This window comes from Lithobates pipiens, unplaced genomic scaffold (genome assembly GCF_037356315.1).
Source record: "Lithobates pipiens isolate NorthernLeopardFrog02 unplaced genomic scaffold, aLitPip1_a1.2 Scaffold_3, whole genome shotgun sequence".
Taxonomy (NCBI): Eukaryota; Metazoa; Chordata; class Amphibia; order Anura; family Ranidae; genus Lithobates; species Lithobates pipiens.
The window spans coordinates 115,090,918-115,113,191 of record NW_027507790.1 but is presented as its reverse complement, the minus strand read 5'-3'; the positions used below and the strand labels follow the sequence as shown (position 1 = coordinate 115,113,191).

The 22,274-nt window shown below is 43.2% G+C and overlaps 1 protein-coding gene across 3 annotated transcripts in view; it reads left to right on the top strand.

Moving 5' to 3' along the window:
• The window catches only part of SRFBP1 (serum response factor binding protein 1), a 208,416-nt gene extending 187,586 nt beyond the window's left edge, over positions 1-20,830 (top strand). For all 3 annotated transcript variants that reach the window (XM_077462208.1, XM_077462207.1, XM_077462209.1), the window contains 3 exons: positions 2,691-3,843; positions 10,049-10,086; positions 20,360-20,830. In XM_077462208.1, the coding sequence (XP_077318334.1) occupies positions 2,691-3,843; positions 10,049-10,086; positions 20,360-20,535 (1,367 nt within the window). In that variant the 3' untranslated portion in view covers positions 20,536-20,830. The remainder of the gene's footprint in view (positions 1-2,690; positions 3,844-10,048; positions 10,087-20,359) is intronic.
• The last annotated feature ends 1,444 nt before the right edge of the window (positions 20,831-22,274 follow it).

Below are 22,274 nucleotides of genomic sequence, written 5' to 3'. Positions count from 1 at the left end.
CCCAAACGAATACCAACCGCCGCAGGCACCGGGCGGGCAGGCAAGGACGTACATGTAAGCCCTTATGCCTGCCCGTGCCATTCTGTCGACGTACATCGTCGTGCGGCGGTCGGCAAGTGGTTAAATGTTACAGGTATCCATATATATTTTTTTCTTTATAACTCAGACCTGCATGAATAATGTGCATTGTGTAGGATTTTACAATAACTACTTGCACATTATGGCACAGTTACCTAGCACCCAAACATGCTAAAATGTTTACTGACCTGTACTTTCAAGGCTCAGTTTACACTCAGAAGAAAAATACTCGCAGGTAAGGTAGCTATAACAAATCTATAAAAGCTTACCTGTTTAGTTCTGCTTCATTTTTGATATGGTTTAATTTTCATTATCCATTATTACTTTTTTTTTTTTATTAATCAACTGAGTAAGTAGAAATGGAGCCCTAATGCTTCATCCTCTGGCTCAAAAGGAGACAACATTGATTCTCAAAATTAGAGTATATTAATACATTTTATTTAATTTCTCTGACTAAAAAATAGATATAATTAGTTTATTTTGTTTGAAAAATTGAACTGTCAAGCATCTTGAGAAAATTTGTTACCAGGATATTTCTATATTTCTAATGTATAGTTTCCTGATTAATTGTCTGGTTTGTCTAGTCTTTACTGCTGCCAACTATTGGGGGTACAAATTCAGCACAAGGGGCATAACTTACAGTCTGTAGGATGTGTTCCTTGTGCTGATGCCTCTTCTGTTATTTGAAATCCACAACTGTCAATGCCCAATCCTACCAGCCACCATAATAAATGGGTTTCATGAAAATGAATACAACTAAGGGGCTGTCACAGGCTCTTAACAAGGAAGTTCAACTATGCCCACCCAGCTCCTCTTTTCATGAAATACAATAGTTTCTATGAATGAAAAAAGGATCTGTGAATGGAAGGGGACGACCTATCAATTATCTGTCTGTCCTCCATTCCTAGATCCGGTTTCATCCATAGAAGGGTTCTATGAATGAAGCAGCTGGGCAGAAAGGGCGGGCATGGCTGGGCTGTCTTTGAGAACCTTTGGCAGTCCCTAGTTGTATTAACCCCTTTCTCAATTGAAGTTTATGGGGTGACATCAGAACAAGGTTATACACCCTTTCCAGCAAACGTTGCAGTGAAAACCAGGGACTTTTAGTGTACACATATTGCAATACATGTTTAGGCTGGCCAACTGCGTTACGTAATCCCTCTTATGGCCAGTCCTACTCTGCTCTTCTGATACAAATACTACCATTGACACAATGCTAACATGGGGCAAACAGACACAAAATGAGGGAGAGATACTAGGTCAAGTCTAGTCACTGACCGGCATTACAACAGAAACAAGATATGCCCACCCATGCTCAGATTCCAATAGCTTGTACATTCATATAATCTATCAGGTGCTAAAAGGGTGTGACCACATTTTAACACTAAATTCTGGATAACCCTCTGCACACTGCTATATACCCTTTCTAGCAAACTTTGCAATGAAAAACAGGGATTTTTAGATCACACATATTGTAATACATGTTCACGCCCCTTTAGCACCTGGTAGACTATATGCATGTACAGGCTATTTGGATTTGAGCACAGGTATATCTTGTTTCTGTTGCAATACATGTCAGTGACCAGATCTAAACCTAGTAGCTCTTCCTCATTTTGTGTCTGTTTGCTCCATGTTGGCATTGTGTCCACCATAGAATTTGCATTGGCAGTGCAGGGAAGGACTGGCCATAAGAGGGATTACTTTGATGCAGTTTGCCAGCTTTAACATGTATTGTAATATGTCTGAACTAAAAATCATTTTTGTCATGGTAAAGTTTGCTGGAAAGGGTGTATAGCCATGTGCAGAGGGTTATACAGAATTTCTAGTGTTAACATGTGGTTACATCCCTTTAACACCCGATTGATTACATGCATGTGCAAGCTATTGGGATTTGATCTGGTTTCTATAAGCACAAAAGATACATACTGTAAGTTCTGTCCTTTGTCAGTTATGAGTTATGTAATGTATGACCCTTGTCTGTTTTTCTTTTTGACTGCACTTGGGCTTTAAACTGTAACTCCAGGCACAAATAAAAAAAAGTCCATGCAGCTTTGTATTATTTTTTTAATATTTTTTTATTCAGGTAATGTAAATGCCTGAATTTGATTTGGTATGAGCTTCTTAAAATTCTCTGTACAGCAGGGTGACTGGGAGAGTGAAGAGCAACACTAGGTACCAATCATGTATGCTGTGCTGCATATGTAATGACAAGAAAGATACTGACAAAAGATTATAGCAGACAGGACAATGAGCATATCAGTCTGCTGTTCCATTATTGTCCAGTCACATGTGAACAAGAACGTGACCAGACTGTATTGCTTAACTGCAGTGGAAAAAGTAAGGCCAGCAACCTGGTTCTGCTGTCTGGCAGGCCTGTGTTAATCTCACAACTGGAAGGATAGATTTACAGATCATTTGACAGGTAAACGGCTTTCATATATGTATTTAAACTGTTTGTTTAGCTCTTTGCCTGGAGCACAGCTTTAAGGTAGCCTAAAAAAAAAATGTTTGGTTGATTTCTTCCGCATTGTAGCAGTATAATGGCAGTATGGTAAAGTATAAATATATGTTTATGTGTCTTTGTGTATAAACCCTACCAATCTTTATTTTAGATGCCGTCAAAGCTTTCAAAGAAGCCAGAAAAATTGCTGCAGAACAGGAGGCTAAAATGGAAGAAACATGCCAGCATGATGAGCCTGTGCAAATTGTGGGAACAGACACAGATAAACAGTGTAAGCAGAAGAAAACCAAACAAAACCAAACAGCAAAAGACTCAAAAAAAATTGAGGAAAATTCTTTGGACGATCCTTCTTGTAAAACACTACTTAAAGAGACTGATTTTGTTGCTAGCAATGAGCATCATGAAGAGAACATTCTTGATTCTCACAATGGTCTAAAGCAAGCTCCACTCACAGTACCTAAAGCTGAAATGAAAATCGTAGAGGGTGTCCCAGAGAAGCCAACATCAATCACAGTCCCTAAAGTATTAGCTGAATGGAAAATAGTAGAAGGTATCCCAGAGATACCAGCATCACTTACAGTCCCTAAAGTATCAGCTGAACGAAAAATAGTAGGCGGTGTCCCAGGGAAGCCAGCATCGCTTACAGTCCCTAAAGTATCAGCTGAAAGAAAAATAGTGGAGGGTGTCCCAGAGAAGCCCGTCTCACTTACAGTCCCTAAAGTATCAGCTGAAAGAAAAATAGTAGATGTCCCAGAGAAGCCAGCATCACTTACAGTTCCTAACATATCAGCTGAATGGAAAATAGTAGAAGGTGTCCCAGGAAATCCAGCATCTCTTACAGTCCCTAAAGTATTGACTGAAAAGAAACCAGTGGTAGGTGTCTCAGAAAAGCAGAAGGAAAAAAAATTTGAGAATAAAAGTACACTTGGAAAGAAAACTCCTGTTCGCGAATCTGGCTCTGACTCCAGTGATATTGAGGACTCTGACAACGAAGACAAGGAATATTTTGATGACAGTACAGAAGAAAGGTTTTATAAGCAGAGCTCTGGTTTTGAGGACAGTGATAGTGACAGTGAGGATGACTTTTTTATAGGAAAAGTGAGAAGAACAAAGAAAAAAAAATCGAGCAAAAAACCTCCTGCAGATAAAGTTGAAGAAGAGAAGCTTCCATCAGAAACCACAAAACCCACAGCTGGAGGTATGAAGAGTCAGAAAGGGAATCCAGCTCCCAAAAGTGTAAAACTAGAGTCTGTTTTTTGCACTTCCTTATCAAACACAAAACAGAAATCATCAATTATGAAGAGGTAAGTTCTAGTACTGTATATGAATTTAAAGATTAAGCTCTGCAGTACATATTCCTAACAAAAATAAACAACATGGCTAATAGCTATATACAGCAACACTTTTATTGTAGTTCCCCCTAAAAGAAATATTCACATCTTGCCTTATCAACGCTAAAATATAATAATCTGTTTCTAGCCACCAATAGTTGTGCATGAACAAGCCTAAAGACAACTTGTTTGAATACATATTATCTCACTGCTCCCAATGCATTGTATACCAACAAAAACACATTCTAACAGGTTCTATCAATGAATGGTTTTACTTCTCTAAGGTGGACTCGGAATTCTTCTATCTGTATCCTTAAATTGAAATTCTATGCTAATCCTCAGGAGCAGATAGAGCAGAATCTTTTATTTATTTATTTTCAGTGCTGTTCTCATTTCTTGTAATTTCTTTCCTTGCATCTCTTCTGTTTCTTGTTTAATGGCTCAATTTTTTTTTCAATACATCAGATGTAAGGAAATCCACTTACAAGAAACCTTTAGATTCCAACAAACAATGCATGTTTCTAGTACTTACGGTGGTAATTTTTCCATATTTAGTTTTAATGGTTTTACTTGTTTATACCCAAATGTACCTGTTTTCAGTAGTTTAAGGGAACAATGAGCTGTGGCTGCAGACATTTGTAACTTGCAAAGTGTTATCTCCTCATTATTATTATACAGGATTTAGCGCCAACAGTTTACGCAGCGCTTTACAACTTGAGGGTACAAATACAATACACTTTAATACAGTAGGAATCAGAGGTCCCTGCTCCTTAGCGCTTACAATCTAAGAGGGAAGATTAAGAGATGCAAGCGGTAATAACTGTGGGGGATGTGCTGATGGAGAAGATAAATGTACAGTTGTTAGGTGGGGGCCAGATAGGCTTCTCAGAAGAGCTGAGTTTTCAGGGATCGTCTGAAACTAGCTAAAGTAGGAGAAAATCAGACAGATTGGGGTAGAGCATTCCAGAGAATGGGAGAGGCTCTGGAGCAGTCCTGAAGGCGAGCATGGCATGAGGTGACAAGAGAGTTTGAAAGTAGGAGGTCTTGGGAGGAGTGAATAGAACGATTAGGTTGGTATTGGTAGGTTGCTATGAGACTAGGTTAGTGATGTAGCTGGGGGCCAGGTTGTGGATGGCTTTGTAAGTTATAGTTATCTTGAATTTAATTCATTGGCTGAGTGGCAGCCAATGGAGGGATTGGCAGAGGGGTATAGCAGACGCTGAGCAGTTTGTGAGGTGAATGAGCCTGGCAGCAGCATTCACGATGGACTGAAGTGGGGATAGCCTATTTAGAGGTAAGCCAATGAGGAGGGAGTTGCAGTAGTTGAGGTGGGAGATGACCAGGGAGTGGATTAGAAGCTTTGTGGTGACATTGGTTAGGAAAAGTCGTATCTTGGAGATGTTGCGGAGGTTGAGGTGGCAAACTTTGGATAGCGATAGGATGTGGGGCCGAAAGGTTAGTTCAACGACCAGGATTACAGCTAGGACCTTGGCGTAGGGGAACAAGGTGATAGTTGAGCTGTTGATATTGACAGAGAAGTCAGGGGAAGTGGCACCTGAGGGAGGAAATATCATGTGCTCATTTTTCGATAGGTTGAGTTTGAGTGATGTGACATCCTGGCTGATATGTCTGCTACCCTGTTTCCCCTAAAATAAGACCTAGTGTGATTGTCGGTGATAGCTGCAATAAAAGCCCTACCCCCCCAAATAAGCCCTAGTTAAAGTCCTTGTAGGTCTTTTCAGGGTAGGGCTTATTTTTGAGGAAACAGAGTAGGGCTTATTTGGGTGGTAGGGCTTATATTGCAGCCAACACCGACAATCACGCTAGGTCTTATTTTAGGGGAAACAGGGTAGTAAGTTGGGGATGCGTGAGGAGACAGATGGAGAGAGCTGGGGGGGTGGAGAGATGGATTTGGGTGTCGTCAGCGTAGAGATGATATTGTAAGCCATGGGAGGCAATCAACTGATCCAGAGAGGTGGTGTAGATTGAGAAAAGGAGAGGCCCAAGAACAGATCCTGGGGGGACCCCAATGGAGAAAGCAAGAGTAGTGGAGGAAGTAGAGTTGTAATTTATACTGAAGGAGTGGTGGGATAGGTAGGATGAGAACCAGCCAAGAGTACAGTCATGAGACCAAAGGAGTGGAGTTTATTGAGAAGGAGGGGGTTGTCCACTGTGTCAAAGGCAGCTGAGAGATCCAGGAGAAGTAGTACAGTATAGTGTCCGCTGGTTTTAGCTGTTAGTAGGTCATTTGAGAGTTTAAGGCATGGGTCTTCAAACTATGGCCCTCCAGTTGTTCAGGAACTACAATTCCCATCATGCCTAGTCATGTCTGAATGTCAGAGTTTTACAATACCTCATGGGATGTGTAGCTTTGCAACAGCTGGAGGGCCGTAGGGTGCAGATCCCTGGTTTAAGGAGAGCAGTTTCCGTTGAGTGTTGAGGGCGAAATCCAGACTGAAGGGGATCAAGAAATTTGTTCACGGTCAGATGGTCACTCAATCGGTTGTAGACGAGTCTTTTAAGAGGTTTGGAGGAGAAGGCGAGTAAGGATATGGGACGTAGGTTGTTAAGATTAGTGGGGTCCAGTGAGGGCTTTTTAAGTATGGGGGTGACTAGCACATGTGGGAAGATGCCACAAGAGAGGGAGAGGTTGAAAATGTGAGTTAGAGAGTGTAGAATCCGGTCAGAGGGTGAGAGTAGCATTTGCGAGGGAGCAGGTGGTTAGATGAGTGTTTGCTAAAAGTTTAGCAAGCTCATTAATTCTAGCAGGGTTGAATGAGGGAAGTAATGATTGTATCTGTGGACATGGGGTGTTGTTTGGGGGAGATTTCTGCACTTTGGAGATCTCTTTCTGAATTGTATCAGTCTTATTTTTGAAGTGACTGGCGATCTCCTGGGCAGTGAGGGAGTTAGAGGGTGGAGGCAGTGGAGGACAGAGTAGAGTGTTGAAGGTAGAGAAGAGTTGGCGTGGACTGGATGAGAAGGTGTTTAATGAGTGTGATAAAGGTCTGTTTGGCGATGCGGAGGCATGAATAGTATTTTAGGAGGGCATATTTATATTGTGTGAAATCTTCCTGGAACTTGGTCTTATGCCACAGATGCTCAAGAGCGTGGCTATGTTTTCTGAGACTTCTGGTGTCGTCAGTTGGCCAGGGTTGTAGCAGTCTGGGCCTAATCCAAGTAGTGAGAGGGCAAGCTTTTCTAGGGAGGAAGACAGCTGAGATTTTGTCATAGCAGTGATCGGTAGCAGAGTAGAGAAGAGAAGGGTTGAGGTAGCGAAGGTTTCTACGTGTAATGCAGCATACACACGGCCAGACTAGGTCCAACTGTCTTCCCGACTGACTTTTGACTGACTTTCCGAATGAACGGACTTGGCCACACACAAGCACACCTAGCGTCGGTTTTCGTCCGTCGGACTAGCATACAGACGAACTGAGTTTTCGACCAGGCTCGAGTCCGTCAGAAAGATTTGAAACATGTCCGGTCACATGTACACGGCATAACTCTTAGGCAGTTAGAGGGAGAGGAGGTGGAAGACAGGCAGAGAGCAAAACGAATAAGGTGGTGATCAGAGTGGGAGAGGATTGTTGGAAAGGTTGCACGGAGTGCACAGATAGAAGACAAGGTTAACAGGGATTTTGAAGTCACCGAGAATAATTGTGGGGATTTTAGAAGAGAGAAAGTGGGTAGCACGGCAGAGAAGTCATCAAGGAAGGCTCATACTGGTAGATAACAGCAATTCTTAGAGAAATGGGAGAGAATAGACAAATGCAATGTGCCTCAAAAGAGGACATTGTTAGAGAAGGGAGGAAGGGTGAAGTACCTGAAATGTGCTGCATGGGGTTAGAAGATTCCCACTCCACCTCCCTTCCGTCCACTTGGTCTGGGGGAGTGGGTCCAGAGCAGTCCACCATGGGAGAGGAAAGCAGGACAAGTAGTATCTGATTCCTGAAGCCCGGTTTCAGTAATTGCAAGTAGGTTAAAGAAATTTGTGATGTGGAGGGTGGTGAGTTTGTTACAGAGTGTGTGTTCTAAAGGGCACAGGGGGGGGCTGGTTTTGGAAAGAAGAGGAATAGAGACTAAGTTCTGTGGGTTGTAGCTGCTGCCAGAGGGTGTAGGGAGATGGGAGCGTTGGGCAAAGACAGATGATGGAGGCCCAGGGTTTGGGGATATGTTACCCAGAGGTAAGGAGAAGCAGGAGGGTGATGAAGGTAACCTTGGAATGTGATTTATATGAAGGGGCATGCCTCATAGTACTGTAGGTTTTATCAGTATATGGATATAGAATGAGTAAGAGTTGGTAGGAGCAGTAATAGGGAGAGGAAAGAAGGCAGGGTGATAAGCACAGGGCTGCGGAAGAGGAGTGACGTTAAGAGAGTCAGAAGAAGTGGTAGAGAGCACATGTTACAGGGTGGAAGGAGAGCTTACTAGAGAGACAGAATCATCTGCAGTCTGTTAGGTGCTTTCCAGTGCAGTTTGCTATGTATGTTTGCTTTGTGCAGAGATTGAAGTGCATATCACTTGTAGAAAGAATCACTTACAGAAAAAAGCCTTAAGGAAAGAAGTGCTGACCCCTTAAGTGTTCTCAAATTTATACTGTTCAAATTTATACGGTTATAAGGGTGGGTGGAAGTTCGTTAGTTAATCATGAGTGAATATAAGGATGCCTAACAATCAAAGTGGACCTTTCCTCATATTCATATAAGCAGTATGTGTCCATTTTATTGCCAGTTTTGTTTTAACCACCTCATTACTAGCATGTTTCACCCCCCTGGAATACCAGACCATTTTCTCTTTCGAGCACTGTAATACCGTGACTCCAAATTACTCAACTTATACAACACTATACCCTAATGAACGTTATACCATTTCTTTGTGACATATAGAGCTTTCTTTTAGTTGTATTTAATAAACCACTTATAATACAATATAAAACTCCCAGACAAGAAGAAACTTCTAGAATCACCTCTTTTTGTACTATAGACACCCTGAGTTGATCTTATGTCACAATATTTGGAAATTATGAGACATGCAGGTTGTGAGGAGATTCAAACATGGAGCTTGGTAATGATGCACTAAATGGATACATTAAATGTATAGGTCATACACAGGTCAGAATGTAAAAGGGGTTAATGTACAGATCACATACAGCGAGAGGATTGAGATTAAATGGTTAATGTACAGGATAAGTTAGGGAAGTGGTTACTATAGAGATCAGATGCAGGATGGGGCTGACGTATACACAAGAGGGGTAAATGACAGTATGGGATGTATTTTAATATTGTTGGTACTGGCTAATGGTCCAGGAGGAGCACACTGATCTGTGCGTGCAAGAGCAAAGAATGCTTCCAGATCACCTGTCAGTAAGTGAGACACGGCTGCTGACAGAAGCCTTTTTGTAAAATTCTGTGATGATGTGATTGGTCATAGCAATTATTTGTTACAGTGCCACTCTCCTCAGCTATGTACGTTTTACTTGGGATTGGTTGTGTCCAATCACAGCGTAATCACAGGACTGTGTGTAGGCATGCACAGGAGCATATAGTAGTACAGGGAGTGGACTGGCTCTATATATAGGCAAAATAGGGGATCCATTTTTGACCACCTTCTCCAAATGCTAGTTGTCTGGCTCTTCAGTTAAGCCTTAGTTTTTGCTGGTCCAAAACAAGTATTAATAGCTGAAAAGTAAAAAATAAAGTCACAAGTCCTCATCTGCATTCTCATTCTGGGAAAGTTATTCAATACCCAAGCCAGAGACGGGCCAGCATGACAACCAGGCAAAATGAGAAGTGGGCAATAGAAGATTCTGAGGTTTTCTATAATTTCCCTTTTCTTTTCTTTTTATTCTCACCGTTGAACTATTGTAATTATTATGGACAGGTTATTCACATCTTTGGGAGCCAGACTCATTAGACAAATCTAATATCCAAAAGGCTATTTTAAGGTTCTATAATACTTCCAATATCAACAGTAGAAAATATAAAATGTTAAGATACCAGCTGTTCTGCACTGCCACGAGAAAGAAAAAAAAAAAAGTAGTAGTAAAATTAGCACAAGGGACATAGTAGGATGTGTCCCTCATGCTGATGTGATGTCTCCCCTTCCATTTAGGCTTTAAGGCATGTTTTATGACCCATTCGTAATATATTTATATTAACAAATTACATTTTATTTTCAGAGAGCCAAAATTACCTCCTGTAAGGAATAAGCAAGCAGGTATGTTGCATGCTGTGTTTTTCGTGAAATGTATGCTATGATTTTCTGAAATTCCCCAAATAATTCAAATATTGCTTCCTTGCAACCATGGTAACATTTGGGCGTTCTGTGCAAAGAAACAAATTAAATATGAGTTTGTCTAACTTGCAGTATAAAAAACTAAGAAGTTTGAGTAGATGTGTTTGCTAGCTACCTATAACTGTATGGCCACTGACAGGTGAATAACATAGATTATCTTGTTACAATGGCTTCTGAAAGTCAGTGGGATATATTGGGCAACAAGTAAACATATTGGCTTGAAGTTGATGTGTTGAAAGAAGAAACAATGGACTTTGAAGTGTATGGTATATGGGGCTGTTAGCAGCAAGACAGGTCAGGGTGCCCATATCCACAGCCAAAAGCACCTACAAAAGGGACGTGAGCATCCGATGGACTGATGAATTTCATTTTTCTTTTACATTATGTGGATGACCAGTTGCATGTGCGTTGCTTTCATGGGAAGATATGGCACAAGAATGCAGTATGGGAAAATAAAATCCGGCTCAGGCAGTGTGATGCTTTGGACAATGTTGTGCTGGGAAACCTTGGGTCCTGCCATTTGTGTGGATGTTACTTGACACATATCACATACCTAAACATTGTTGCTGACCAACTACACTGCTTCATGAAAACAGCATTTCCTGATGGCAGTGGCCTCATTCAGCAGGATAATACACCCTGCCACACTGCAAAGATGTATTCCTCAAAACATTCTTGAACCAACAAGTTTGAGGTGTTGGCTTGGCCTTCAAATTTTCCAGATCTCAATTCAATCAAGCATCTGTTTGGTGTCCCAAGGAAAACAAGTCTGATCCATGGAGGCCCCACCTCGTAACTTAAAGGATTTAAGGGATCTTCTACTGAAAGCTGGGTCAGGGCTGTTTTGGTAGTAAAAGGGGGGCCTTCTCAATATTAGGTGAGTGGTCCTAAAGCTATTAACTCCAGTAAGTCAGTTGCATTGAACATGGAAGATTTTTGGGTAAATTCTAGTTGAATTCTTTTTATAACCTGGTTCACACAAAACTGCATTACAGAAGGTCACTTGCTTACCTTTTGTCTTTAGCCGAATTACACTACTGAACTGTATTAAATGCACTCTATTAAGACAAAGATCAGCGATAACTATTATTTATGTGTTATCTGGGGTGGAGTGTTAGCAATGTGGACAGCAAGATGGCCTTGTAAGACCAAGGACATTTGCAGCATGTCATGCCTATGTACTTTTTGATTTGTCTGTTTAATATCCTGTACTGGTACTGGGCAGCACAGTGGCTAAGTGGTTAGCACTTCCTCCTGGCAGCACTACAGTTTTTCGTTTGAATCCGAACCCATGGCACTACCTGCCTGGAGTTTGCATGTTCTCCCTGTGGCTGTGAGGGTTTCCTCCCACACTCCAAAGACTGCTGGTAGGTTAATTGGCTCCTGTATAAATTGGACCTAGTATTTGTATGTAGGAATGTGAGTTAGGGACTTTAGATTGTAAACTCCTTGAGTGCAGGGACTGATGTGAATGTAAAATGCTTTGTAAATTAACGGTGCTATGTAAGTACCTATAATAAATACTTTAACATATTACTACAATCCTCAAAACAAAAATATACTGACAATTGAATTATCTGCCGCACAACTTGTTGATTAATCTGGCCATACATGCAGAAATCACTTTAATATAATAATAATATAAAAAAATGCATAATACACACCAGATAAAGTATTTAAAAACCTGTAAGGGCCGGTTCACACTGCAGGCGCGGCGAGGCGTCTCCGACTTGCCTCGCCGCGACCTCAGCGGCGACTTGCAGAGGACTTCTGTATAGAAGTCAATGCAAGTCGCCCCCGAAGTCGCCCAGAAGTAGTACAGGAACCTTTTTTCTGAGTCGGAGCGACTCGAGTCGCTCCTCTCAGAACGGTTCCATTGTACAGAACGGGGGCGACTTGCGGGAGCGAGGCGAGTCGTGTCGCCTCGCATCGCCCGCTGTGTGAACCGGCCCTAACATCACAAAAAAAAAGTGTTTAAAAAAAATACTCAAGCAAATCACCCAATGCAGGCTGGATCTAGTATATAATAGCAATTTGCAGGGTGTGCTTATTGCCTGGATAAATACAGCCTTAAAATAGTTATTTGATACTTGATTCCTTCAATGAATGGCCATACCAGCTATCCCTGTATACACTGACAACCAATAGCACAAGTGTGCAGTGTTTCAATATAGTTTTTGAGACTAAATAGTTATCGTGCCTAAACATAGATTTCCAGATATTTATATTGGTTGCATTGAGGACAGTTTATCTGTACTGCTCGTCATATCTTATACACATTGCATCTCAGGTTATTGATATGTCCCTTGGTATTTTGTAAGTTCAGGCAAGAACAATTCTAAGTGTATGCTCATAAGCCACAGACGTTCGCAGTTTATCCACCATTGCTATCGTTAACTAATCTACATCAAAGGTGCATGATGCTTTTCTGTACCCCAACATACATAATGTGTTATAAATACATGAACAAAAAAACTCATATGCCACCTTAGAAAAATAGATTTTTCTTGTCTCTTTTGTATACAATTAACGTTTAATTATTGACTATTCAGTATTATAGGAGTTAAATATCTCCCCTTTGATTTGAAAATAAAAAGAGATATGAAAGCAATCAAATGTTATGTTAGTCCAAACAGGCTTTGTTGGATTAAGCGTATATTACGGGCACAATGTAATGCAGGAGTCAGCAACCTTTTTCCACTTAAGGGTCGGATTCAATGTATGTAAATGCATGGAGGGCCGCATTCACTTGTTAATAAATGATGATAATAATCCTAACATAGTAATAATAACAGTACAGGTTAACCTCACGTTACAGTGCTTCACTAATACAAAGCAAGTTCACCCTGAGGGAGCATCTGGCTGGGTATTCAGATTTTACTGCCCCCCCTCCCCCATCCTGCCACCCAAGGGTGGCTGACACCAGCCCTGCTAGCCAGCATTGTCTGGAGATGGGGTTCCTGCCCAATGGGGGGCCCTATTACTAGGGGAGATGGGGCCCCGTCCCCAAATGAGGAGTCACTGTGCCCAGGGGAGATGGGGGTCCCTGCCCCCAGGGGAGAAGGGATCCCTTTCCTCAGGTAAGAAGGGGTCCTTGTCCCCCAGGAGAGAAAGGACCCCTGTCCCTAGAAGTGAAGATGGGGTCCCTAATAGACCCACCCCTATAGCAGTGTTCTCTGTCCCTTTCCACATCACTCCCAAAGTGTCCTCTGCCCCCCCTCCCCCCATAGCAAGTTTTCTGTGCCCCCCAAAGCAGTGTCCCCCCCCCCACTGTAGTTTCTTCTGCACTCCACACACACACGCAAAAACATTCTGTGTAGGTAAAACTCTCCTACCAGAGATTTAGCATCACAGACCTGGATGTGGTTGGGAACTGCTCAAGTTAACGTTTCACGTTAACAGGCTAGTGATTGTAAAAAGTTAACTCCAGGGGGCGCATGCGCGGCGGGAAACGAGGCAGCAGCTAGGTCTCTGAGCTCCCGGGGCTACGGAGAAGTTATATCACTCCCCAGGACGATTGGGCCCGACTTTTGGTCCACAAATAACGGTAATCGCCTGCGGGACCACTTGTGCATGCCGACATCTAAGAAAAGCAAGCGGAAGACCGCTCAACGCTCTCTTACGGCCTACCTTCTACGGACCTCGGACGGACCAGACATGTCCCAAGATGGCGCCCATTCCCCCAAGGCCGATGCAGCCTCGCGTCCAGCGGGCCCGCTCCACGGCATGGGCGACGCTCTCACTAAAGCGGATTTGGAGGACAGCCTGTCCTCTATGTACGATAGGCTGGCGAAGAAATTCCAAGCGGAGCTGCATAAATCCACGAGCTTGATTTCTCAGGAAATGGCGGCCCTGGGCAATAGGACAGACCTCCTGGAAGTTAAGCACGACGAACTGCACCTTGCCTATTCGGACTTACGAAGGGATCATGAGCTGCTCGGTGACACGGTCGTTCAACTTCAAAACCACTTAGAGGACCTTGACAACCGCAACAGGAGGAATAACGTTCGTGTGCGAGGTATCCCCGAGTCGGTGACAGACCTCCCGGCCACGATCGTTCGTCTGTTTCAACTTCTACTTCCGAACCAGTCTACCGAAGCCTTTACATGCGATCGTCTACATCGCGCTCTGAGACCCAAACCTCCTCCCGATAAGCCGCCCAGAGATATAGTAATGTGTCTCAAGGACTACCTTATAAAGGAGGAAATCCTTCGTGCCTCACGAAACATGCCTCGGATCCAACTGGATGGAGCGTCTGTCCAGATCTACCCGGATATTTCGCCGGCAACACTAGAGAAGCGAAGGAAGATGAAGGAGATTACCTCCTCTTTGCAGTCTGCCCACATACGGTACCGCTGGGGTTTCCCGTTCAAACTGATTGTGCCTCATAACGGTTCTACCTACATAGCCTCTACGATATCCGAAGGCAAAGATATTTTGGTGAAGCTGGGTCTTCTGGAACGACAACGTTCGCCTCGCCACCCACCGACCCCGCGACCATCCCCTATCTGGGCTACGCCATCGCCTCAAAGGGACAGAAGGTCTCGCAGACTCCAGCCACTTCCGGATGTTTGAGGTGCTCGGCTACTACATCATCTGTTTTCTCCATGTCCCGGGAGGCTGAGGAAATTGACTTTGTTTTTTCGTTACCTCCCTGTGGCCTCACCCTCTCTGACATTCGTAGCTGCGCTTCCCCCCTTCCATACCTGCACACCATTCCTCACGTATCCTTAGTCCCAGAGACCTGAGTATCAGGCTTTTTGGACACACTCATCTTGTTATAGTCTCCCAGTTGACTAACGATTTTCACCCACTGTGGGACATGTGTGTAGCAGGTGGCAGTTGGGCCGTAAGGCCTAGTATTTACACAATTTTCTTGGTCCGGCTGGACTTTCCAACCAGACCCCATAGAGTGTTAAGTTTTATTTTTATGTTTATGTTTATTTGCTTTGCTGACTTCACGACGGAATGTATTTTCTTTGCCTATAAACTCGGGGCTGATGGATCTCCGATTCATGTCGGACCTCCTGATGGCCCCATAGGTACTAGATTGGGCCTGATATTGGCTCATGCGGGCCCCTCTGGTTTTGGACTCAACCATTTTAACCCCAATTCTCCCCGCGGATCACCCGCACCTTTGCGGTTGAACACTGGCTGATATGGGTCTCCGTGTTATCTCACATAATGTGAGAGGTTTTAACTCCCCTCACAAACGGAGGAAAGCCTTCCGATACTATAAACGTATTGGGGCGGATATCATCTTACTACAGGAGACGCACTTCTCCTCGGGGGCCTGCCCCACATTTTTTGATAAGTCATATAAATTACATTACACTACTACATTTGATTCCAGGACCAGAGGAGTGGCAATTTATATTCGTAATTCTGTTTCATTTGAACCCTCACATGTGTTTAAAGATCAGGATAGCAGGTTTCTAATTGTTCAGGGTACATTGCAGGGTAAGGAGGTAACGATTGCTAATCTGTACGCCCCTAATAATGCACAGAGTGCCTTCTATCACCTTTTCCTACGTACTCTCGACAGATACATCTCCCCCCACCTGATAGTAGGTGGAGACTTCAACCTAGTGGCTAATCATGCGGAGGATAGAAGCCGAACATCACATAGTGCTAGGGTTTTCCCTAAATTTCTCTCTAAAGCATTGGATGGTTTGCAGCTTATTGACACCTGGAGGGCCCTTAATATTGGAGCTCGTGAATATACACACTACTCTCACCCTCACGATAGCTACGCTAGGCTTGATTATATTTTTGCTTCCCCGGTTCTTTTGGCCAATTCCACACACACTACTATCCACCCGTGCCCATGGTCTGACCATCAGATTGTAGCCTTTCATACCTCCCACGTGGGCCTCTCCCCCTCTCTTGCCTCCTGGCGATTGAATGATTCCTTACTCTCAGACCCCACTACCCATACTCAGATTGAGAGCCACCTAGCAGACTACTTCGCGATCAATGACACCCCGGACATCTCACCCCAGGTTCTTTGGACCGCTCATAAAGCGGTTCTCCGTGGTCGTTTGATTGAAATAGCAGTCACTAGGAAGAAACAATGTAATGCTAAGATTCAGGCCCTCACACGTGGGCTGCGTGCCCTCTACCAGTCCCACGTACAGGCACATTCCCCTGATGTCCTTCTGTTGATTAATCAAAAGCGTACCGAACTAGACAATATCCTCTCGGAACGTACCGAGAAATCACTTCGGTGGTCAAAAGCTAGATTTCTGCTACATAGTAACACGGCTTCCAAGATGTTTTCACGTAAACTACACCAATCTTTACAACCTACTCATGTTTATAAATTGAAAAATGACAAAGGTACTCTGGTTTCACACCCTAATGAAGTGCTCAAAATTTTCTCATCCTTCTACCGAGATCTTTTATCTTCCCCCTCGCATCCAATGCCGGATAATGTAGATGAGTGGCTGAACTCGCTCCCCCTTCCATCCCTTTCCGATGCACAGCGGGCCTCACTTAACGCCCCCTGCACCGAACAGGAGGTGTTGGACACTATTAAGACACTCAAATCCTCTACAGCCCCTGGCCCGGATGGCTACACCTCCACGTATTACAAGAAATTTTCACAGATCCTGGCCCCTAAATTGTCCAGACTCATTAATCAGACGCTGCAAGGACAGACTCTCCCTGACGAGATGTTGCATGCTAATATGACCCTGATCCCCAAACCCCATAAAGACCACTCCCTACCCCAGAATTTTAGGCCCATTTCGGTGTTAAATAATGACATTAAAATACTAGGAAAGATATTGGCAAATAGATTGGCCCCTATTGTAGGTGCCCTTGTGTCACCGGAGCAGACTGGTTTTATCCCCAATAGGCAGATCACTGATAACATTCGTTTGGCAACGAATATCATTCAAGATGCGAACCTTTTCTCCCGTAAAGTTTTGATTTTCGGGTTGGATATCCAAAAAGCGTTCGACAGTGTCCTCTGGCCCTATCTAGACCGGGTTTTGGCCAGGTTTGGATTTGGGGGCGAATTCATTAATGGTTTTAAAGCACTGTATCATAGACCCCATACTAGGATCAAACTCCCCGGTAGCTCCTCTGAATTTTTCCCTATAAGTCGGGGCACCCGCCAGGGCTGTCCCCTGTCCCCACTTATATTTGCCTTGGCTCTGGAGCCCCTTGCCAGGGCCATTGTTACTAATCCAAACATAGGTGGTTACTTGAAAGAGGAAGGGGAGTACAAGCTTAGCCTTTACGCGGACGATGTCCTATTGTTTTTACCCAATCCTTTGATAGCTCTTCCCAATCTTCTGGAGCTCTTGGGCACCTTTCACAAGCTTTCGGGCTTGGGGGTGAATATAGCTAAGTGTGCTGCCCTTCCTATCAACTTTACCCCTGCAGAAGTTTCTAATTTGCGCTCATATTTTGGTCTCTCTCTCTCTAAAAACACCATTTTATACCTAGGGGTCCAGCTAGCTCCTTCCTTACCAGAAATCTATAGCGCCAACTATCCTCCGGCCTTTACAATGGTTCGGAGGTGGCTACGTTTGTGGTCAACTTTTCGTATCCCTTTGATGGGGAGGGTGGTAGCGGTTAAAATGTCTATTGTGCCGAAACTTTTATATTACTTCAGGGCTCTCCCTATCTATGTGTCACGCCAAGCCCTCACCTCGCTACAACGCGATATTAACACTTTTCTATGGCTGGGAAAGAGGCCCAGGCTAGGGAGACATCTGACGCATCGCTCACTTTTACAGGGCGGCTTGGGACTCCCAGATGTATGGCTATATTACTTAGCGGCCAGGTTGGCCCAGACAGCTCAATGGCATGCTCCAACGGTTGGTATACCGTGGTTGCAATTTGAAACTCAGTCTTTGCGACCTTATTTCCTCCCGGGTGTCCTGTGGCAGGAGAATCTCCGTCCAAGGGACTTAGCCCCTCTCAATAACATAGTGAGTAGCTCCTTATACCTCTGGTCACTATATAAGACTAAATTTCGACTGCGACCTAACAGGCCTACTTTGGCATCGTTTTTGGGCGATAGGAGATTCCCCCTGGCGTTTGGGTCTCCTGTTGCCTTCAGATGGTGGATCCAAAGGTCTTTGGTCACTCTGCGGGACCTTTCTGGTAGACGAGGTGCCTTCACCTCCTTTTCACAACTCCAATCACAACATGAGGTGCCAAGGGCCGAATTCTACAAATATCTCCAGATTAGACACTTTTTTCAGACACATTATAGTTCTTTAGGTGACATCTCTAATACCCAATTTGAATCTTTATGCTATAGACACTCCAGAGACAGGGGTATTATTTCTACGGTGTACAAACACCTTCTGGAATCCCAAATGCCAGAGAAAACTAGGGCGATGTGCCTCTGGGAGGCTGATTTAGGCACAGAGTTCACGCCTGAGGAATGGAGTGTGATGCTTGTGAATATGCATAAGTGTGCTAGATCTATGGCGGTGAAGGACACCGTTGTGAAGCTTCATACTCGGTGGTACCTCACCCCGGATAGGATTCACAGGTTTTACCCCACGGTTCCTGATCGCTGTTTTAGGGGTTGCCCGGATACAGGCTCTCTGATCCATATTTTCTGGAGCTGTCCCCAGCTCCAGGGGGTTTGGGATCAGGTACGCACCACGGTGTCCTCGATTGTGGGATCTGTGGTTGACTTGTCACCTGCACACTGTCTGTTGTTCGCTCCTATAGCAGGGGTTTCCCGCCCCACCCAAAGGTTGATCAATACACTGTTCTGTGCTGTCCACTGGACGATAGCGCTACATTGGCGCTCGCAAGTTACCTCCTGGTCGGGGGTTCTTGGTAGGATGGACGCTATCCGTCTAATGGAACGGGTACATCACACCATTATGGACACCATGCATATCCATACTGCCAAATGGTTCGAATGGCCGGAGTGCTCCGGTCCTATGGGGGTTCCCTCCCCGCATATCCCTTAGTAGGTGTTACACCGGTGTCCGGGCGATCCCGTTGCATTTGTATATTGATACCTTTTTGTTGGTGTATTCTCCTATATCTTTGATCCGGACCTGAGACTAGCGCCAGCTTGTAAACAGTACTGTAGTGTATTAGCTATCTGTCGGTGAAGTCAATAGCAATGATTATTGCAAGGTTAACTTTTTGTTTATGTTTCTTTTATTTCCCCTTGTTTTACTAACTCTCTATTATGTACATCTTTGCACTTGATAAGCATCGTCTGGTGCATACGTTCCAGGCTGTGTACGTTAATCACTCTTTTAAATGTTCCTTGTTGGGCTTGGACCGCTGCTGTGCCAGCAACATTTGTATGATGTGTATATCCATTTGCTCTCCATTGATGCTGTCATGTACTTGTGTCTGTTGATCTAATTATGCTTCTTTTACCACCAATAAAAACGTTTGTAATCAAAAAAAAAAAAAGTTAACTCCAGCGCTTCCTGCCCCCATCCAGCTCTGATACCGGCCTCTCACCGCTGTCCAATGAAGAGAACAGCAGTGAAAATGTTTGCGGGCCAGATGCCGTGAATTGATCACGGGGCACTGAGAGGCCGGACATTTAGCGCACCCAGCCTGCCGTGCCGGCTGTGTGTTGCTGGCCCCGGATGTGTTCTGCATCAGCAGATACTGTGCTGCACTTGCTTTGGTTAAAAGCTGTAACAGTGACCGGCAATTCAAACTGGTAGCTGTAGTGGTTTTATGCTCACATTGCAAAGCCGGACAGGTCATTAAATTTAGTGTGAAAGATGTAGATACCTAGCACAATTTTCAGTTGAAAGCAGTCTAATGCCAGAGACACACATTCATCGATTGGCTGTTTCACAGGGTAAGGGCATATTTCAAAGAGGGTTACTATCAAAAATGTGCTACTACTTCACTTTTATTCTCTAACAGAGATGATGTACTGTATATACTACTAACAATAACAGCTTTGGCATGCTAAATAGGTCATATGTAGAAGCCAATTGGTTTTCTACACAATGTTAGGATCTATTCCCAAAGATTAATTATTTTACCTGAAGATTACTATCTCTTAAAATGTACAGTTTACAAACAGAAATATCTCTTGGGATGAAGTACAATTTGTGAAAATAACTATTCATACTAAGAGAAAAAACCTACACGTTGCCACATATAAGAAACATGCAGCTAATGTGTAAAATCTAGAATATTCTTTAGATGCCTTACATAAAGTGTTGTTCTTGTTTAGTTTTTCCACAGGCACCCAAATTTGTAAAGAAATCTCAAGCTGCCAGAAACGGCACGATGAAGTCACAGGGTAAACCGGAGCCAGCTCTTCACCCTTCATGGGAGGCCAGCAGAAAACGCAAAGCGCAGTCTCAGATTGCCGTATTCCAAGGGAAGAAGATTGTTTTTGGTGATTAGGTTTTAGAAATTTAAATGAAGCTCTAGATAATTTTTCTCTGTTTTAGAGTGTGGGGAAAGGTTAGAACCTCTCGTTCTGTAAGCTGTAGTGTCCCTGTTGAAGACCCAGACCGCTATGGAGGTCCCTGGGAAAAGAACTGAATAAGAATCTCTACAGTAGGGATCAACAAAAGCCTACAAGAGTTTCTAATACTTCTACACACTTTCCTAAACTAAAAAAAAAAACAAAAAAAAAAACTGTACATTTTATATAAAGTTACTGTGTCTATGTCCAGTAAACTATGTTATAAGAACATTTTATTTTTGTCATTTATTTTAACAAAGTTTTCAGGGAAATATAAAAATATATATATTTAATCTCCTCAATACATACACATTTTCCCAAGAAGATCTTGCAGTACAAAACCTATTTGATGTTACACTCTTGTGAGCAGCCATATACTGTATTCAAATTAGGAACTTGCCATACAAAACAGTTCTTGTTGATCAGGGCAGATATTCAGCCAGACCCTTATTTCTTGTTGTGGACTGACAACAAGGTGTCTTTGCTGCACTGAAATTGCAACAGATTGTGCCAGCCCTGCCCCCAACAAGGTAACGGGGAGGTGTTTTGTAGTTCAAGGGAAAAATTGGGAGGGCTAATTAGATTAGATAACAAAGGAACAGGACACATGACAGCTCTGAATTTCAAACATGATCAACAGGTATTTTTGCATTATGTTACACATAACAAAACCCCTTTAAAGTGAAATTCAAGGCTAAACCTAAGTAATCTTAAATATGCACTCTACCCACTCCTAACACCTATGCTGACTAACCTACATAAGAAAGATGTACTGTATATATTAACTATTTTCAGGCTGCTCCATTGTCAGCCAGAAGCAGCTACAATGGTAAGGAGAGAGTGCTGACAAAGGATGAGCAATAGGATATTTGTTAAGTTGTTGAGGGATGTCTCTTCTCCCATGCAGCAGCTGCTGGCTGATATGAAAGACCATGTGACCAGACCGGAGTGGCCTGAAAATAGGGAAGCATATATTTCTTTCTTATAGAGATTAGCAAACATAGGTGTTAGGAGGGGGAGAGTGCATGTTGAAGATTATTTAGGGTTTAGTTTGGAAATCCACTTTGTATATTTAACTGATCAAAAAGAAACCAAAAATAGTAGTTCATTGTTTCTATACACATTGGGGGTTATTTACTAAAGGCAAACCCACTTTGCACTACAGTGCACTTGAAAGTGCAGTCACTGTAGATCCGAGGGGGGCATGCAAGGAAAAAAAAAAACTGTATTTTAGCTTGCACATTATTGGATGATAAAATCAGCAGAGCTTCCCCTCATTTCAGATCTTCCTTTCAGATTTACAGTGACTGCACTTCCAAGTGCACTTGTAGTGCAAAGTGGATTTACCTTTCGGAAATAACCCCCCATTAAGTTTTTAACTTTACAAAGCTTCCAGGCATCTGCAGTATAGAAAGACTGACCTTAACTATAACAGTCACCAATGCCCTTTTGCTGCATAAGAAGGATATTTATAAAGATTTCTTATACCAAATAAACTATAATAATTGTGTTTAGTTTGTGACAAAAAAACTGTGTGGTTGTCTTGCTGTGCTGAAGTTCCTGACTTGACACACAGAGCTTTTTCTTTTTTTTTTTATCCAGTACAGAGGTACTTTGTTTGGTGAAAAGAAAATGACAGTTCATAATGAGCCCGGATGTGTGTGCATGTGCGTTT